This window comes from Puccinia triticina, chromosome 2A, assembly GCF_026914185.1.
Source record: "Puccinia triticina chromosome 2A, complete sequence".
NCBI classification, from domain to species: domain Eukaryota; kingdom Fungi; phylum Basidiomycota; class Pucciniomycetes; order Pucciniales; family Pucciniaceae; genus Puccinia; species Puccinia triticina.
This window is the reverse complement of record NC_070559.1, coordinates 5,143,891-5,161,518: the sequence shown is the minus strand read 5'-3', so window position 1 is coordinate 5,161,518 and position 17,628 is coordinate 5,143,891. Positions and strand designations below refer to the sequence as shown.

The 17,628-nt window shown below is 48.9% G+C and overlaps 1 protein-coding gene across 1 annotated transcript; it reads right to left on the bottom strand.

The window, feature by feature from the left end:
- Window positions 1–313: 313 nt before the first annotated feature.
- Window positions 314–1,688, bottom strand: PtA15_2A560 (uncharacterized protein; the record flags this gene model as incomplete). Its single annotated transcript, XM_053166592.1, has 4 exons — window positions 314–557; window positions 668–1,018; window positions 1,131–1,594; window positions 1,662–1,688. 4 exons carry the CDS (start codon window positions 1,686–1,688, stop codon window positions 314–316), a joined length of 1,086 nt encoding a protein of 361 aa, XP_053017798.1.
- Between the last annotated feature and the right edge of the window lie 15,940 nt (window positions 1,689–17,628).

The window sequence follows — 17,628 nt, the reverse complement described above, 5'->3', positions numbered from 1 at the left end:
ACTAAAAAGCAGTATTTAAGGCCATTCTGGCAACAGTGATGTTAACACATCATGCGCATCTCACGTGTAATTCAACATAACTCGACTGTTTGTCTGATACTTTGGCTACGTAGCAAGCTCCCTCTCGATGGCTTGCACAACGGGTTATCGAGGGGGTATGCAACCCTCTGGGTGCATGGCACAAGTCCCTCAATGACCAGCTGTATTGGCCATCGCAGTGTGTACTCCTCTTGAGTGGTCGAAGTTCAAAGAATTGTTTTGCAGGCGTGGAATTACAGAGAAGAGGGTTAAGGGACTGCAAATTGACAAGAGATTAGTCTTGCGGGCGGCTGAAAACAAGGGCTGGCTGAAGAGACCGGCGGGAGTGCGTAGTTTCGATGCCCGACTTCCGGGAGCCCATCTCGGCTTTAGCTGCAAGAGTAGCTTTGGGCAGTTTCACTCCCGCGCGACTGGATTTGGGGTACAGTCTATTCCGAACGAAATTGGCAGCTGCCGCCGGTCGAGGAGCAGGATTAAGATGGTCTGTTTGCGAAAGATGCACGACCGTCGTGTTGTTTCTTTCGGTGCATTTCCGATTATGGGAGGGGGGATTTAAGATACAAATCAGTTCGGTGTGTACAGCGGAATATAAATGAAAATAGCGGGGTAAAGAAGAGGTTGCGCGAACCCGAGGTCTTTCCAGTCTTGATTTTGAAGCTTCTTTTGTTTCTTTCGACGGGTGTTTAATAGTTTTGATTTTTCTGATGCGCGGGCCAGGGATTCTTGCTTTGACTTTTCCAGGATGTGAGATGCGGAAGAAAAGAGTGACGGGTCTAAGTATTTCTTGGTGTTGGTGGGAATTGGAGCAGTGACAGGTTTGGTTGATGCTGGGGCTTCTTCTTTCGCTTCGTCCGACGAGGACGGCTCGTCTGAATCCACTTCAGGATCAACCGTCTTGATTTTCGTTTTACGCGCTTTGGAATTCTTTTTAAGTTTTTCGTCTCGAGCACGGTTAGCTTGACGTCTTGCTCGTGCTGTCCTAGTCTCAGAGAATACAGGTCGGGAGCAAAGGTCAGACTTTTCAATCCTCGAAATACATACTGATGAAACCTGTGGAATTCTGCCGAGATGTTAACCACAAATGTGCTCACGCTTTAGCAAACTTGTCAATTTCATCTTCTCTCTGTTTGATTTGCCGCTTGCCAGCTCCAGTACTTATAACCTCTGGGGCCTCGTCAGAGTCTGATTCGGGCGCAAGGTCCTTCGCGGTTCCATCAGTGGATGACCCCTGATCTGGGGGGCTGTTTTGAACATGGGGACCTTCGTCCAAGGGCTCTCCAGCTGGATTGTTGAGATTTTCGTCTTGTTCGTTCGACGCATGCGGAGGGACATCGGCTTCAGCTCCGGAGGAAGAATCGAGTGTGGGGTTTGATTTTCGTTTTCCTTTCTTCTGAGAGGCGAATGGCGAAACGGAACGTGCCATGTTGCTTGGAGAAAGTTCGAAAAGTGTAGCAGCGTGCACGCCGGTCCGACTCGAAGGCAAGATTTGTGGGAGAAGCTGTGGTGAGGAAGACTGATCGAACTTCGCAGCGTTCGCCCGCAGTCCGTAGTTGAACTATCTTGCATATTTTATTCAAAATGCGGTCAGCGTCTGGGCCAAGTTTTTGGTCATCATGACCCACAATTTGGCCGCAGAACCCGACCGACATAAAGTCGACCGCCGCCCTCCCCTCTCGACCTCCCCCCAAACCCACCTTCACCTCATCTTAACCGATTGATGAGGATGGACCGAGAGGTTCCCGCCACGGGTGCCGGCTCTCCCCTCCCTGGCAACGGCTGAGGACGCCCAAGGCCACATGTCTGACTTTCCCCGTGCACTTCCAGCCCATTTCCCCCAGGTTCGTACCCAACCCATCCCTGTTTGTCTTGCTCTTGTCATACACTCTGCCGCCCTCAACTTTTACATGATGATTTCATAACACAAGCGATACTCACCAAGTTCGCCCTTGCGAACACCCAATTGTGGGCTTGAGCAAACCTTTAACATGCATCACCAACTGACTCGTGCCCGAATTGCTCACTCTGATGTCCTGTTTTCCAGTAGCCTGACGTGTTTAGCTGACTATTTTGTCCGCATCTCATATAGATCAAGGCTTACGTACCGCGACCACCGACCATTCTCAGAGGCTTAATCCATCAAGGTACTTACATCTCTGCCCCTTTCCACATTGCCTTACTACGCCCCTCCAAGTGATGATCATCTATAAACTATCAGTTCTGCTTCCGATCCCTTCGTCGGGAAATGCGGATACTCACTTACCAATAGCTTACCTCATTCTGATCCAACCCGTCTCACCTTTACCTCTCACTACCGACGCTTCTCTAGTCGAATTGTTACTGACTTACTCTCTCCCCTTCCGCTGTGCGGCAGTTTGTTTTTCTTGCAGTTTTTCACCATCAATTCTCCCAGTGATGATCAAAATCGCATTTCTGACATTCCCCGCAAGGGGATAAGATGTCTCAAACCATGCATTCCTAAACATCTGATCCGACACAATTCCAATTTTACGCTGTCGCCTTCCGTCTCTGACTTGCATCTTTTCTCCCACTCTCGGTCAAATTTCCCACTCGGTCAAATTTCCTAGAACATCACGAAGCATCATCTGCACAACTCAGTAAGCTTTCTCTACCTCTTTTTCCTTGAACCTTCTCTAGGATGAACCAATCCGATAATCCATTCTCTGCATCGAGTGGGTCCTCGGCCATGCCTCCCGAGATAATCTTATCATACAGAACTTGACTGTTAATGTATGGCGAACACGTGTTGTCAGCATGCCAGTGAGTGGACTTGGTTGCTCTACCGGGTGAACAAGTCTACCGCCCCTGCCGTATCCACTGTTATTAGCTGTTGTGACTGAAAGTGAATTTGAGAGTGGATGCTCGGGTTCCAACGGCTTGGCCCGGACCTGTGTCTCGGAAGGAAGATAGAACGGCATTCTGAGCCACCCAGTTGTACGATTGATACCAACTGCCCAGGTAGCACATGCTGACATGCCTTCTTTTTCCCGTTTGCAAAGCTCGCTTGCATGTTCTGTTTCGCTAATTCCTGCCCGCTTCCTAAGCGTTGCTGGGTAGCATTGTGAACTGCGGCAGGTTCCCGATGAGCTACATGATTGCGTTGCATGGCTCTATCTTTCCTGAACTCTCACTGTGATTTTTATGTATGCAATCCGTTGTAAATCCTGGGCATGTAATGATAACTCGTTCAATCCTCCCAACCCAAGCAGGACATATATGGTGTTCAAAATTGCATAAGATTTTTTTACATAAAATGATAAACTGCAATTTTGGCTGGGAGTTGTCACTTTAACTTTTATGCACACTGACATCTCCTAATTTAACTAAGACCCTCTCTTTGTGGAGGGGGGACACCATCCCGCAGGGACCCTCCGAAGGAGGGACTTATACACTATGCGCCAGTGCTTGCCCTACTCTTTCTTGTTTTTTTGCCTTTTTCCATTCTATTGCTTGTACCTCCTCAGTCGTGAGGAATAGAATGAAAGTTCCGCTGAGCCAAATGACCTCTTCCTTCTCCTGCATCTTGTAGGATATGTAGCATTATTTTTGGACCTTCTCACCATTTTTTACTGTCATAATAAGACTTTCAAAGTGCTCAGGTTTGATGGCACCACTCCCTGTACTCTGACTGGTGGCTTTACATTACATAAGCAGCCTGCGGATGTATTGCCCATGGAAAACAAGGAAAAAGACCAATTTTGAAGTGAGTGGGACACTTGATTTTTGGCATGCTTGTAGAGAAGAAGCAGGCGGTCATGGCACACTGAACAAGAAAAAAAAAGGTTGAGTGGATCAAATTTGATAGTGTTTCTAAAATAATGCCCTGCCAAATGCCAAAAAGAGTAGGGCGGGTAGGGGGGTATACGGCGCAAGTCCCTCCTTCAGAGGCTTGCTTCGCGAGGGGCGCTCCGCGCCAGCCAGGCTGCACCAGGCCCTCCGAAGAGGGTCTTGTGTTAAGTTAGTGCTCCCAGCCAAAATTGGCTTTATGATTTTATGTAAATAGTGTCATGTGCAACTTTGAACACCATAATACTATCAGGGGGGTTTATGTTGCAAAAAAAGCAATGCTGATTTTGTCTGCTCATGCACCTGTGAGTAAGGTTTATGCCTTGTAGATTGCTTCCAAAGGGAGCCAAACCTTTTTGCTTTCTCATGATTTTCAAAAGCTGCATCTGCTGGTTTTGGTTCCTGATTTTCGAAATCAGCCTTACGTGAACCCCCCTATTGTGTTTTGATGAACTCTTGGACAAACAAGCAAATTGATGTCTTGGATTTTATGAGATTGCGTATGGGTTTGGCAAATGGTAAACTGGATGAAACAGTCCCATTGCGTCAGCTATTGGCACTGGTGATCCCGTCTCCAATCTTGGTGAGGAAAAGAGATTGGAGGCAGGCGCGGGAACGTCCAGGCTAAATAGTCACTACCCGACCTAACCGGGTGAATCCCCTGGAAGGTTTAGACTAAGTACATGAAACTATGTTTTTACAATCTTGTCTTCCTGAATCTTTGGGCTACACTCCAACACCCCCCCCCCCCCCCCCCCAAGATTGCAAAAACTACCCTGATATTCCCAGCTGACCTAATGCGCTAATCATTTTTGTCAGACCTAATCTTTTTGTCATAACATCCGCCCACTGATTAGGGGGGTTCACAATAGGATTTTAATAAAATTTTAAAGCTCATTTTAAGGCCTTTATGAACAATGTTTTGGAATTTTTTTAAGCTGTTCACATTTGGGTGTTCCTTGGCAATCAGAGCAACTTCTACGTTTTCTGAAAATTGGTTCACAAAGTCCTTAAAATGGGCTCTAAAGTTTTATTAAAATCCTATTGTGAACCCCCCTATTGAGAGTGCTGGTCCAAGTAACTTTGATTTTGTTTTCCCTAATGAGGTCATTCATGAAATAAAACACCCGTCTGAGGTACTTGGGCTTCTTTTTTGAGGTATTTACAGTTGCTATCAAGATGGCCGCCTCATTGTCACAGTGCATCAAGAGTTGAGGTTTAGTGTCCGTTTCTTCAAAGATGTTGAGTAGGTGAACCAATTGTTGAGCGCCTTCCAAGGGTGCCAGGTATTCCGCCGCTGTGGTGGTCATACGGGTACAGGGCCTCAAGAACAAGATTTCAACCCTCAAGGCTCAACCTCAAGATCTCAACCCTCAAAGCTCAACATTCAAGATTTATGTTCTAATCCCCATTCCCACTTTCTTTTTTTTTCCTCCCTCTTCTCACTTTTTCTTTTTTTTCTTGGTCCTAACACAGAGTTGTCTGTGGGTTTATTCCTGTTTGTTTTTTTGTCTCTTTTCTCTTCTCTCATCTCTCAGATTGTGGCCCTCTTTTCTTGTCTCAGCTCTTCTCAGTTTCATTTCTGGTTTGGTTTCCTTGAGTTTTTGTTTTCTTCTGTTTCTTTTCCTTTTCTCTGTGGGTTGTTTTGTTGTGTGCACATGGTGGGCAAGGGATATGATGAAATGCATGTGACATGTTGTCTCCCCAAGTCCAAGTTTGCGGAACTTGGAGGAGGGGAGCAGTATGGCATTCTGACCCATCAAAAATTCTAGAGATCACAAAGAGTCAAGAGTCAGCGAGTTAAGAGAATCCAGATCTGTCACCGTTCCCAGAATCCTTTCAGTTCAAAAACCAAACCGCCGCTGAGAATCTAAACCCCGGCGAACTCTCAAAACCACCCCACCACAAGCTATCACCTTGATTTCCCTATGACTCATTCCCAGATCATCCAAGAGGGCAGCCACCAGGCACTCATCCCCTCCCAGCGCTGTTGCCGGCCTAGCACCGGTCAAAGCTCCATACCGCACAGGTAGACATAGCCACCACCTTCTGCATCTTTGAGCCCCATGCAATGCTGTTTCCGTCATGGGTGAGCAGGTATCCCGTTGTCAACCATTCAAGCTCCCCCCCCCAGTTCACATCCGTCCACAGGTCCAATCCAGCTGACCCCGCCTTGAACATTAGTCCCGGTGTTGTCTTCCTCCCCAAGTAGCCAATCAACCAGTCCAACGCATTCCAATGAGCCTCTGAAGGAGCCAAACAAAACCGGGCTAAAAGATTCACTGTGTAAGCAATATCAGGTCTTGTTCCACACGCCAGGTACATTAGGGATCCAATTGTTGAGCAGAATTCAGTCTGATCTATAGGTTCACCCTCATGTGTCTCAAGATCCCCCTTTGGTAGAGGGCAATTATGAGTAAAAACGGAGCAGCGGTCAGTTTCTACAATCTGGTTTGCCATGATTGATTGATTCAACTTGAGGTGCAGGCCGTCCTAAACAAAGTCTATGCCAACCAGACGCTGTACGTTGTTGGACCATTTGATCTCCAGTTGGGCTTCCATTCCATGTCTCAAATCACCAAGGAGTGACTTGTCCAAACATAATGCAAAGCCATTGTCCACATGCAGCCAAATGATAATGAAGTTGATGCGGCGGCGAAACAAATAGAGAGAAGGTTCTATCTCACTTGCCTTGAATCCAAGATCAAGAACAGTCTTTTGAAAGAATTTCCACCAGCAGCGCGCAGCTTGCTTGGTTCCATACAAAGCTTTCTTCAGACGCATGACCTTTCCCTTGAGTGACAGATTGATTTTGACCAGCGTTTGGATGTAGACTTCCTCTTCAATGGGACTGTAGAGGTAGGCCAAAATCACATTGAATGTTGCTGTTGAGAACCCATGGGATATAGCTATGGAGATGAGAAGGCAAAGGGTGTTAAGGGACGCCGTTGGGGCGTATGTTTCATTGTAATCTAGGCCTAGTTGTTGATTGAAGCCTTTGGTGACATACCGTGCTTGGTATTTGTTGACTGATCCATCCGGCTTCCGCTTGATTGAGAATACCCAACAAGCCCCCAGAGCTTTACATCCTTTTGGCGCCACCGTTGGGATCCAAACTTGAGCATCTTGTATTCTGCCGCCTCCCACCATAGGTGAGCATCCGGTCCAGCAAGCGCCTGCTTGATGGTCTTCGGCAGATTGTGCTCTTCCGCTGTTGACAGGAGTCCCATTTGGTGATGTTCTTCCTCAGTAATCTCCGAAGTCTTCTCCTCACCAAGTTTCAACATTATTTGCTTCAGGATCATATTCACTTGAGAGTTGTTTGATTTCTCCGGTGTTGCAATGAGATCATCCACCATCTTGGTGGTGGCTTTCTCTACTGGGAGCTTTTGAAAGTCTGGGAACTTCACTGAAGCCAAGTGAACCATACACCGTTTGCTGGGTACCCAGAACAGCCAACCTGCACCAGATGCCGGTTATCCAAGGAGTTGCCCCTCACGCGCCCGTTCATCTAGCTTCATCCGTTTTTCCTTTGGGATGTGGATGATTCCTCTAGCTCCAAACGGGTAAAGTGTCTCTGGGATTGGTTTCACTTTGTAGAGAATCTCCAAGGGGGTCTTGTTGCCAGTGCGGGTGTTTGGGAGTCTGTTGTGGAGGTGAGCAGCTGTTGAGTATGCAAAGCTCCACCACTTGCTCAACAATTCACTAGAGTGCAGCATAGTACACGCCATGTTGCCAAGGGTCCTGTTCACCCGTTTGGCTTCTCCATTTTGCAAAGGGTAGTACGGAGTGACCGGCGCAAGAGTTGTCCCTATGGCTTCCAGTCGAGGTTTCAGGCTCTTGGTATATTTGAGTGCATTATCACAGCAAAGATACGTTGGCACCTTTCCCAGGGCTGTCTTCAGATGTTTGATCCAGGTCATAATCTTGTCTGGTACATCACTTCTGTTTGCCATAGGCGCGCAGAATGTATATGTACTCGCGTGGTCCCAAAGCGTCACAAGATATCTACAACCATTAATGTCTAGGTTGAGGGGTCCAATAACATCTGAGACCACTGCCAGCATTTAAGCCTCGGATGCGCGCATCCCCGTCAATCTGGGATGCACGCAACCGATTTAACATTGGTTGCGCGTATCCGATGCAATCCGCATCCGAGTTGACATCGGGGGACAGTAACCCGAGGGTTTTGCCACCTGATTCAAACTCGGCTGGTCCGCGGCCAAGCCAAAATCAGCAGGCTGTCTGACCGACGAAGTAAATTCCTCGATCAGTGGCCAGCCGAGTTAACCTCGGCCGCCACCAACCGAGCAATGGAAGCTCGGTTGACAGCTCAAGCGAGCTTTCATCTGATATGAAAGCTCGGTTACGGACCCACCGAGTAAAATGAACATTGGTGGGTCAATCACCAAGGATTTCAAATGATCGGTGGGTAAATCACCGATGATTTCGAATCATTGGTGGGTAAATCACCGATGATTTCGAATCATCGGTGGGTAAATCACCGATGATTTCGAATCATCGGTGGGTAAATCACCAATGATTTCGAATCATCGGTGAGTCAACAGCTGATGATTTTGAATCATCGGCTGTTCCACCCTCCTTGGAGAACTTTCCCGGGGAGGAGCCCTCCGGCAGTTAGCACGTCGAGCCACAGTGGCCGGAGCAGTCTGCTTGCTGGTCCAAGAACTCGACTCGCCGGTCCAAGCAGACTGCTCAGACTAGCGAGCAGTGCTGCCCGATCACGTACAGGTACTATACCCGCTTCGCCAGCAGGTTAACCTGTCGAGCTGCTGGCCGAGCAGGTCAACCTGCAGGCCAAGCAGGTTCAGGTACCTGGCCAGCGAGCAGGTCAACCTGCTGGCCAAGCAGGTAACAGTACCTGGTCGGCGAGCAGGCTGACCTACTCGCCGAGCAGGTAAAAGCTTGTCGAGCAGGTACTTTTACCTGCTCGGCCATTAGCATAACCTGCTTGTCGAGCATGTACGGTTACAGGTACTTGCTCCGACTCGGCCAGCAGGTCAACCTGCTGGCCAGGAAACAGTACCTGCTCGGCGAGCAGGTTGACCTACTCGCCGAGCAGGTAAAAGCTCGCCGAGCAGGTATTTCTACCTGCTCGGCCATCAACCTGGTCGCCCGGCAGGTACAGTTACAGGTACCTGCTCCGGCTCGGCCAGCGGGTCATCCTGCTGGCCAAGTAGGTAACAGTACCTGCTTGGCGAGCAGGTTGACCTACTTGCCGAGCAGGTAAAAGCTTGCCGAGCAGGTACTTTTACCTGCTCGGCCATCGGGATGACCTGCTCGCTGAGCAGGTACAGTTACAGGTACCTGCTCCGGCTCGGCCAGCGGGTCATCCCACTGGCCAAGCAGGTAACAGCTCGCCGAGCAGGTATTTTCACCTGCTCGGCTATCAACCTGGTCGCCGGGCAGGTACAGTTACACGTACCTTCTCCGGCTCGGCCAGCGGGTCATCCTGCTGGCCAAGCAGGTAACAGTACCTGCTTGGTGAGCTTTTCCCTGCTCGCCGAGTAGGTCAACCTGCTCGCCGAGCAGGTATTTTTACCTGCTCGGCCATCAGGATGACCTGCCCGCCGAGCAGGTGCTTTTACCTGCTTGGTAAGCAGGTTGACCTGATCTTCAAGCAGATACCTGTAGCCGCTTCGAAGCGGGAACAAGTACCTGCTCGCCCAGCAGGTACTGTTACCTGCTTGGCCAGTTGACCTGCTGGCCGCGCCGGAGCAGGTATCTGTAACTGTACCTGCTCAGCGAGCAGGTCATCCCGATGGCCGAGCAGGTAAAAGTACCTGCTTGGCGAGCTTTTACCTGCTCGGCAACCATGTAGGTCATAACCTGCCAGTGCTAGCCAATTCCTGAGGGCAAATCTCCGCAGGCAAACTGCTAAAACTGCTAAAGCAATTTTTCCTGGGAGCAAAACTCCACAGGCAAACTGCTAAAGCAGTTGTCCTGGGAGCAAAACTCCACAGGCAAACTGCTAAAGCAGTTTTCCTGGGAGCAAAACTCCACAGGCAAACTGCTAAAGCAGTCTTCCTGGGAGCAAAACTCCACAGGCAAACTGAAAAAATAGGAGCAACTGAAAATAATATTTCTAATTAAAAACTCCACTAGCTAATGACAATCTTTGAGGATTAAGAGAAATGTCTGAATAGTGAATAGAAATCACCTGAAAGCAGGAACGCACTAGCTTTGTCTTTTGCCTAACGGCTGGATAGAGAGAAGAAAGAAAGCTTTGATCTGAGAATTGAGAGAAGAGAAGGCTACAAACGCAGGATCACACTACTTCCTCACTTTGATCAATCAACACACGGGGTTTATCAGAATCATTCTTCCCAAGAAGAAATCCAATGCCACCACTGCAATTCTGGACTTTCAAAAATTCTTTGAGCGCCAGACTGGCCAAGTCATCATCAAGAAGATGATCACCAACGGGGGCGGGAAATTTTGTAATCACTCTCTTTTGGGTATCCTTCACCAAAGCGGAATTCAACACAACACCTTGCCTCCCTACACCCCGCAGCACAATGGCGTACATAGCTGAGCAAGCCAACAAAACCATCATCAACATGGACAGATGTATGATGGTGAAGTCTGAGCTTGCCAAGGAATGGTGGGGCAAAGCCGTTCTCACTGCGATGGCGACCACTAACTGCCTCCCTTCTCTCAGAAAAAGCAAGATCAGCCCAATCCAACAACTCTTTGGCAAGGTTCCCAACATGAAGTTCTTCTGACCCTTTGGCTGCAAAATGTGGGTGATCAAGCCCAACCAACTCCGCACATCCAAATTTGACGCCATCTTGTGGGATGGCATTCTCATTGGGTACACCAATGACTATTCTTCTTATAGGGTCATCAGGACCTCAGACAAGAAAATCATTGAGATGAGAAATGCATACTTCGATGAGTCACAATTCCCTTCATTCTCCGCGCTTAATCCTAGTCTTGATCCATCCCCTCTTGATCCACTACCTGTCTTCTCCGGACAACCACCTCTCCCACTCATCAATTTTGACAGTAATGAAGAGGAGGATCCTTGACAGGACCTCGATCCTGAAGATCACTTGGACTCTGATGTTTCCTCCTCGTCGGACATGTCAGTGGGTAGCGACCTTGACCAACAGGGGCCTCCCCGGCCTGCTCAACGCCTCATCCTCCGCCTTGGTCCTCACCTGACTCGATTCAATGGTGATGTTGACCCATCCAATATTATCAACCATCCTTGGCGGTCCGCTGTCATGGTTAATAAACCATCAGCACCACGTGAAGGTCCCGGGCTGAACTGATTGAAATCTTGAAGTATCCAAGACCAAAAATCATCTATATTTTGGTTATTAGACCGGATAGCATCTTCCGAAATCCTAACCCAGCTTTTTGACAGCTGCTTGTCTTCCTCCATGGTGAAATTGGGTCCTCGGCGTTTGGTTTTATTTGTTGCCGCAGCGGGGGAGTTTGTGGCAGGGGCCATTGATGGGGCTGAAGCATTCTGGGCTGTTGCGGCAGGCATGGGATGACAGTCTGGGGCGGCTGTTGATGTGGAGATGGGGCAATAGGTGGGTGTACCATGGTTGAGATGGCTCCATAGAGCTACTCTGGCTTAATCCAGGTGTTTTGCATATTCAAGTTGCTCTTAATCCCAGAAGCAACGGTGGGTAGTTACAATAACAGTTACTATCAGTTTTTTTTCTCCTTTGGTATTTAATTTAAAATTCAGATCCACATAATGATTTCTTTCAGCTAGATCAAGAAGTCATAGCTCTACTCTAATAACTGGTGAGATAATTTCCCATTTTTGTAAATAGACTGACTGTATATACTTGATTACACTTCCAGTTTTTATTTACTGGTTTTAGTTACTAGTAAATGCAAAATTTGACACGGAATAAGGGATATCAATTCATTCTTTCAACAAAAATGGAAAAATCTTTCACCAATTTTTAGAGGAGAGCTCTGACTTCTTGATCTAGCTGACAGAATATATTATTTGGTTCCTAATTTTGAGTTGAAGACCAAAGAAGAGTATTTATGGTTATCGTAACTACCCACCGTTGCCAGGAGTAGCAAGGAGTAAAGTTACTCCTGCTTACTTCAAATCGTACTCCGAGGAGGAGTTTAGTCTGACTAAATCGGACCCGATGTGGATGCAATGCCTGGCATTTGCCAGGAATTGCCAGGCATTTGCCAGGCATTTTCCAGGCATTGCCAGGCATTGCCAGGCATTTGCCAGGCATTGCCAGGAATTTGCCAGGCATTTGCCAGGCATTGCAAGGCATTTGCCAGGCATTGAGGCATTTGCCAGGCATTGCCAGGCATTTGCCAGGCATTTGCCAGGCATTTGCCAGGCATTGCCAGGCATTTGCCAGGCATTTGCCAGGCATTTGCCAGGCATTTGCCAGGCATTGCCGGGCATTTGCCAGGCATTTGCCAGGCATTGCCAGGCATTTGCCAGGCATTGCCAGGCATTTGCCAGGCATTGCCAGGCATTTGCCAGGCATTGCCAGGCATTTGCCAGGCATTGCCAGGCATTTGCCAGGCATTGCCAGGCATTTGCCAGGCATTGCCAGGCATTTGCCAGGCATTTGCCAGGCATTTGCCAGGCATTTGCCAGGCATTGCCAGGCATTTGCCAGGCATTGACAGGCATTTGCCAGGCATTTGCCAGGCATTGCCAGGCATTTGCCAGGCATTGACAGGCATTTGCCAGGCATTTGCCAGGCATTGCCAGGCATTTGCCAGGCATTTCATTTGCCAGGCATTTGCCAGGCATTGCCAGGCATTTCATTTGCCAGGCATTTGCCAGGCATTGCCAGGCATTAGCCAGGCATTTGCCAGGCATTGCCAGGCATTTGCCAGGCATTGCCAGGCATTGCCAGTCATTTGCCAGGCATTGCCAGGCATTACCAGGCATTTGCCAGGCATTAGCCAGGCATTGCCAGGCATTAGCCAGGCATTGCCAGGCATTGCCAGTCATTTGCCAGGCATTGCCAGGCATTACCAGGCATTTGCCAGGCATTAGCCAGGCATTGCCAGGCATTGCCAGGCATTGCCAGGCATTAGCCAGGCAGTGCCAGGCATTAGCCAGGCATTGCCAGGCATTGCCAGGCATTAGCCAGGCAGTGCCAGGCATTAGCCAGGCATTGCCAGGCATTGCCAGGCATTAGCCAGGCAGTGCCAGGCATTAGCCAGGCATTGCCAGGCATTGCCAGGCATTGCCAGGCATTGCCAGGCATTGCCAGGCATTGCCAGGCATTGCCAGGCATTGCCAGGCATTGCCAGGCATTGCCAGGCATTGCCAGGCATTGCCAGGCATTGCCAGGCATTGCCAGGCATTGCCAGGCATTGCCAGGCATTGCCAGGCATTGCCAGGCATTGCCAGGCATTGCCAGGCATTGCCAGGCATTGCCAGGCATTGCCAGGCATTGCCAGGCATTGCCAGGCATTGCCAGGCATTGCCAGGCATTGCCAGGCATTGCCAGGCATTGCCAGGCATTGCCAGGCATTGCCAGGCATTGCCAGGCATTGCCAGGCATTGCCAGGCATTGCCAGGCATTGCCAGGCATTGCCAGGCATTGCCAGGCATTGCCAGGCATTGCCAGGCATTGCCAGGCATTGCCAGGCATTGCCAGGCATTGCCAGGCATTGCCAGGCATTGCCAGGCATTGCCAGGCATTGCCAGGCATTGCCAGGCATTGCCAGGCATTGCCAGGCATTGCCAGGCATTGCCAGGCATTGCCAGGCATTGCCAGGCATTGCCAGGCATTGCCAGGCATTGCCAGGCATTGCCAGGCATTGCCAGGCATTGCCAGGCATTGCCAGGCATTGCCAGGCATTGCCAGGCATTGCCAGGCATTGCCAGGCATTGCCAGGCATTATTGCCAGTCATTTGCCAGGCATTGCCAGGCATTACCAGGCATTTGCCAGGCATTGCCAGGCATTTGCCAGGCATTGCCAGGCATTTGCCAGGCATTTGCCAGGCATTGCCAGGCATTTGCCAGGCATTTGCCATGCATTTGCCAGGCATTTGCCATGCATTTGCCAGGCATTGCCAGGCATTTGCCAGGCATTGCAAGGCATTTGCCAGGCATTTGCCAGGCATTGCCAGGCATTTCATTTGCCAGGCATTTGCCATGCATTTGCCAGGCATTTGCCAGGCATTGCCAGGCATTTCATTTGCCAGGCATTTGCCAGGCATTGCCAGGCATTAGCCAGGCATTTGCCAGGCATTGCCAGGCATTTGCCAGGCATTGCCAGGCATTGCCAGTCATTTGCCAGGCATTGCCAGGCATTACCAGGCATTTGCCAGGCATTGCCAGGCATTTGCCAGGCATTTGCCAGGCATTGCCAGGCATTTGCCAGGCATTTGCCAGGCATTGCCAGGCATTTGCCAGGCATTTGCCAGGCATTGCCAGGCATTGCCAGGCATTGCCAGGCATTGCCAGGCATCTGGCAAATGCCTGGCAAATGCCTGGCAAATGCCTGGCAAATGCCTGGCAATGCCTGGCAAATGCCTGGCAATGCCTGGCAAATGCCTGGCAATGCCTGGCAAATGCTGGCAAATGCCTGGCAATGCCAGGTGTTGACAAACACACGCCCGCCAACACGCCCCGTTTTTTTGGCGTGTGGGAGCCGCACGCCAGGGTTTATTGGTGTGTTTGGCCGCACGCCAAACGGCAAGCAAGCCCTTGCTTTCCTTTGGCGTGTGCCTCCCACACGCCAAAATAATTTGCGTGCGGCTCGCACACGCCAAAATAATTGCTGTGTGTAAGCCGCACGCCAAAAGGCAAGCAAGGGATGTACATAGGCTATGTGTATACAGGCCAAGTCCCAGCGGACATGGCCTGTATACACCCATCCAGCTCGCCGCGAAGGGAGACGACGAGCTGGATGGAGGGCATGTCCCTCCCGACAAGGACTAGGGCGAGCACCAGCCGATACAGCCCGCCAAGTGGGCTGGATTGGCTGGCCTGTCCCGTCCGACAAGGTCGGACGGGACCCAGGTACGTATGTTTTTTTTTTTTTTTTTTTAAGTGTAGTTTGGCTTTTAGCATTGCGCACTGTGGTGTATACCTACAAGTTGAAGTATATCAAAAAGAGGACTACAAGGCTAAAAAATTGACAACTCTACATTTGACAAGTGCCTATAACGTTTTCATCTTTAGATTAAACTAGTTTTGAGAGAGGAACATGGAGAAAGAGGGGACTAGTAAGGAAATCAAGGGTTCCATCGGCGCCTCCGGCAATTCAGAATTTCTTGTAATGTGCCGGTATGGCGTGTAAGAGTACCGGATAGCTGTTTGGAAATGTGGCAAGGCTAGGGCAAAAAAGGCCTGTCCAGTGATGTTTGTTATCAAGGATCCAACAGGCCTTGATTCTAGATGAGGTGTATATCTTGAGATCCTTGGATGGGAGAACCACAATACCAGTCGCTTCAATTGGGACAGAGTCAATGTTGGCATTGATGGATGCCAGAGTCTTATTTATGCTGGTTGTAATGTTGGTAGCTGAGGCTGTGTCGAGTGCGTTGAAGCCAGGCGGTGTGTGAATAACACAACTGGAGGGTTTGAATTTGTTAAGCTCCGCATTGGATGGTATCGGTGCCGTTGTAAGACTCAAAAGGTGTCGTGAGACCCTTTTGCTGAATGGCGAAAGGTATGGATGAGGTGCAAACTCTGCCTTTCTGGATATCAGAAAACAAGACCACCAAGCTAAGCTTGGCAGTTTTATTCAGTGATGAGGATATGTTCAGAGATGAAGAGTATAGTTGGATTGTATTGTGGAAAGTTCTGAGTGTCTAAGAAACAGATGAGGTGTCTGAAATGGGCAGAAAATACTGATGACTTGGATGGGGCTTGAACCCAGGTCTGTGAGCAGAGGGTATATAAAGTGAAAAAGAGAAGGTCAAGGTTTGAAAGCTATGCTTCCACCAGGATTGGAACCCAGTACCTTGAGAGGCTTGTGAAAGGTTTGTGAAATCAACTATGAGTGTGAATTGCAAGTAACTGTGATATGTATGTGTAATAAATAACTGTGACAGGTAAGTAGATGGATGATGGGAGCCAGATGGCATGAGGGAGGAAACAACTGGCAGGCAGAGGCCTCCTTATATAGTAAACTGAGAAGGGGTCTAACTTCTAGGGGGTTACATGAGTTTCATATGTATGCAATATCAAAACAGTGGCCAACTTGTGGTTGAGTGGAATCAAAGGAAGGAAATAAAAGAAACAAAGGAATTCAATATGAGGTATTCAATATCCTATGCAAAGTATCCTAGAGCTGAGTTGTGTGTGAAATCATATGTGAAATACTCTGTGAACTGTCCCGGACTAGCATGTGAAAGGTGTGATCCGTGTATCTTCTGATCCAGTAGAGATATGAAAGTGGTTCCAGTTGGTGACTAGGGGTTATTTTGGCCGTAGATTCCATTTCTGCAGTCAATTTGTTGCTATCTTGAGGCGTTTAGAGAGTAAAAATAAAAGTTTTAATTTTTTCTCCTACAAACACAGGAATAACGACTACACCGTGATGCGTTCCGTTGGCCAAGTTCCCTTGTTAGTGTTTGGACCTTTCTGTTTGTCAGCAGCAACCAAAGCCCAAGTCAGACGAAACGGGATAGGAGCTGGGATGGGTTGTCTTTTGATACAATCTAAACGGTCCAGGATTTTCTGCAGGGTGTTTGTGTCTGTTGTTGCTGAGTTGCTGTTGACAATGATAGCTGATCTCAGTTTGGCAAGGGAGATGATTAGATTGATGATTTGGCCTTGATCGAGGGATTGAGTTGGGTTTTTGTCCAAAATTGCATCCGTCAGGAATCTTGTGATGCTATCTAGAATTGGAAGGGGTGTCTCCGGTTTTTGTCTTGTTGATAGAGGAGGGGGATCAGGGAGAGGTGGAGGAGACATGAGAAGTGCTGAGTTTGTCGAGTTGAGTGTATTTTGAAAAATTTGTAGTGGTTGTGATTCGGCAATGCCTGGCAAATGCCTGGCAATGCCTGGCAAATGCCTGGCAATGTCTGGCAAGTGCCTGGCAATGCCTGGCAAATGCCTGGCAATGCCTGGCAAATGCCTGGCAATGCCTGGCAAATGCCTGGCAATGCCTGGCAAATGCCTGGCAATGCCTGGCAAATGCCTGGCAATGCCTGGCAAATGCCTGGCAATGCCTGGCAAATGCCTGGCAATGCCTGGCAAATGCCTGGCAATGCCTGGCAAATGCCTGGCAAATGCCTGGCAAATGCCTGGCAATGCCTGGCAAATGCCTGGCAAATGCCTGGCAAATGCCTGGCAATGCCTGGCAAATGCCTGGCAAATGCCTGGCAATGCCTGGCAAATGCCTGGCAAATGCCTGGCAATTCCTGGCAAATGCCTAACAAATGTCATAATGACATGTTGCAAGATTTATCCAAGAACGCAAAGTGGTTATTCCTACCAAAGGTAGCAGATCAAAGGAAGACTGGCAGTTGCCAGTGTGAGATAAATAAGAAATCCTTTCCCAAGGATGTGAGCAAAGTAAACAACTTCAAACAGCAATTAAGCAACTTAACTCTGTGGTTGAGAGTAAAGATCATAAGCTGGTCCATGTAGTACAAACCCTGGACGCCAAAATTGAGAGTTTGGCGGCGGAGATATCCATTTTTGTAAGACAGACCGGAGGATAAACTGCAACCAGATCAGAAGGATCAGAATGTATTAGCAAGCAAAAGGGAACCTAAAGATAGCAATGTCATGCTCAAGAGATTAAGAACCTCACTGCGGCAATCCAGTCTAAAAACAAAGACACA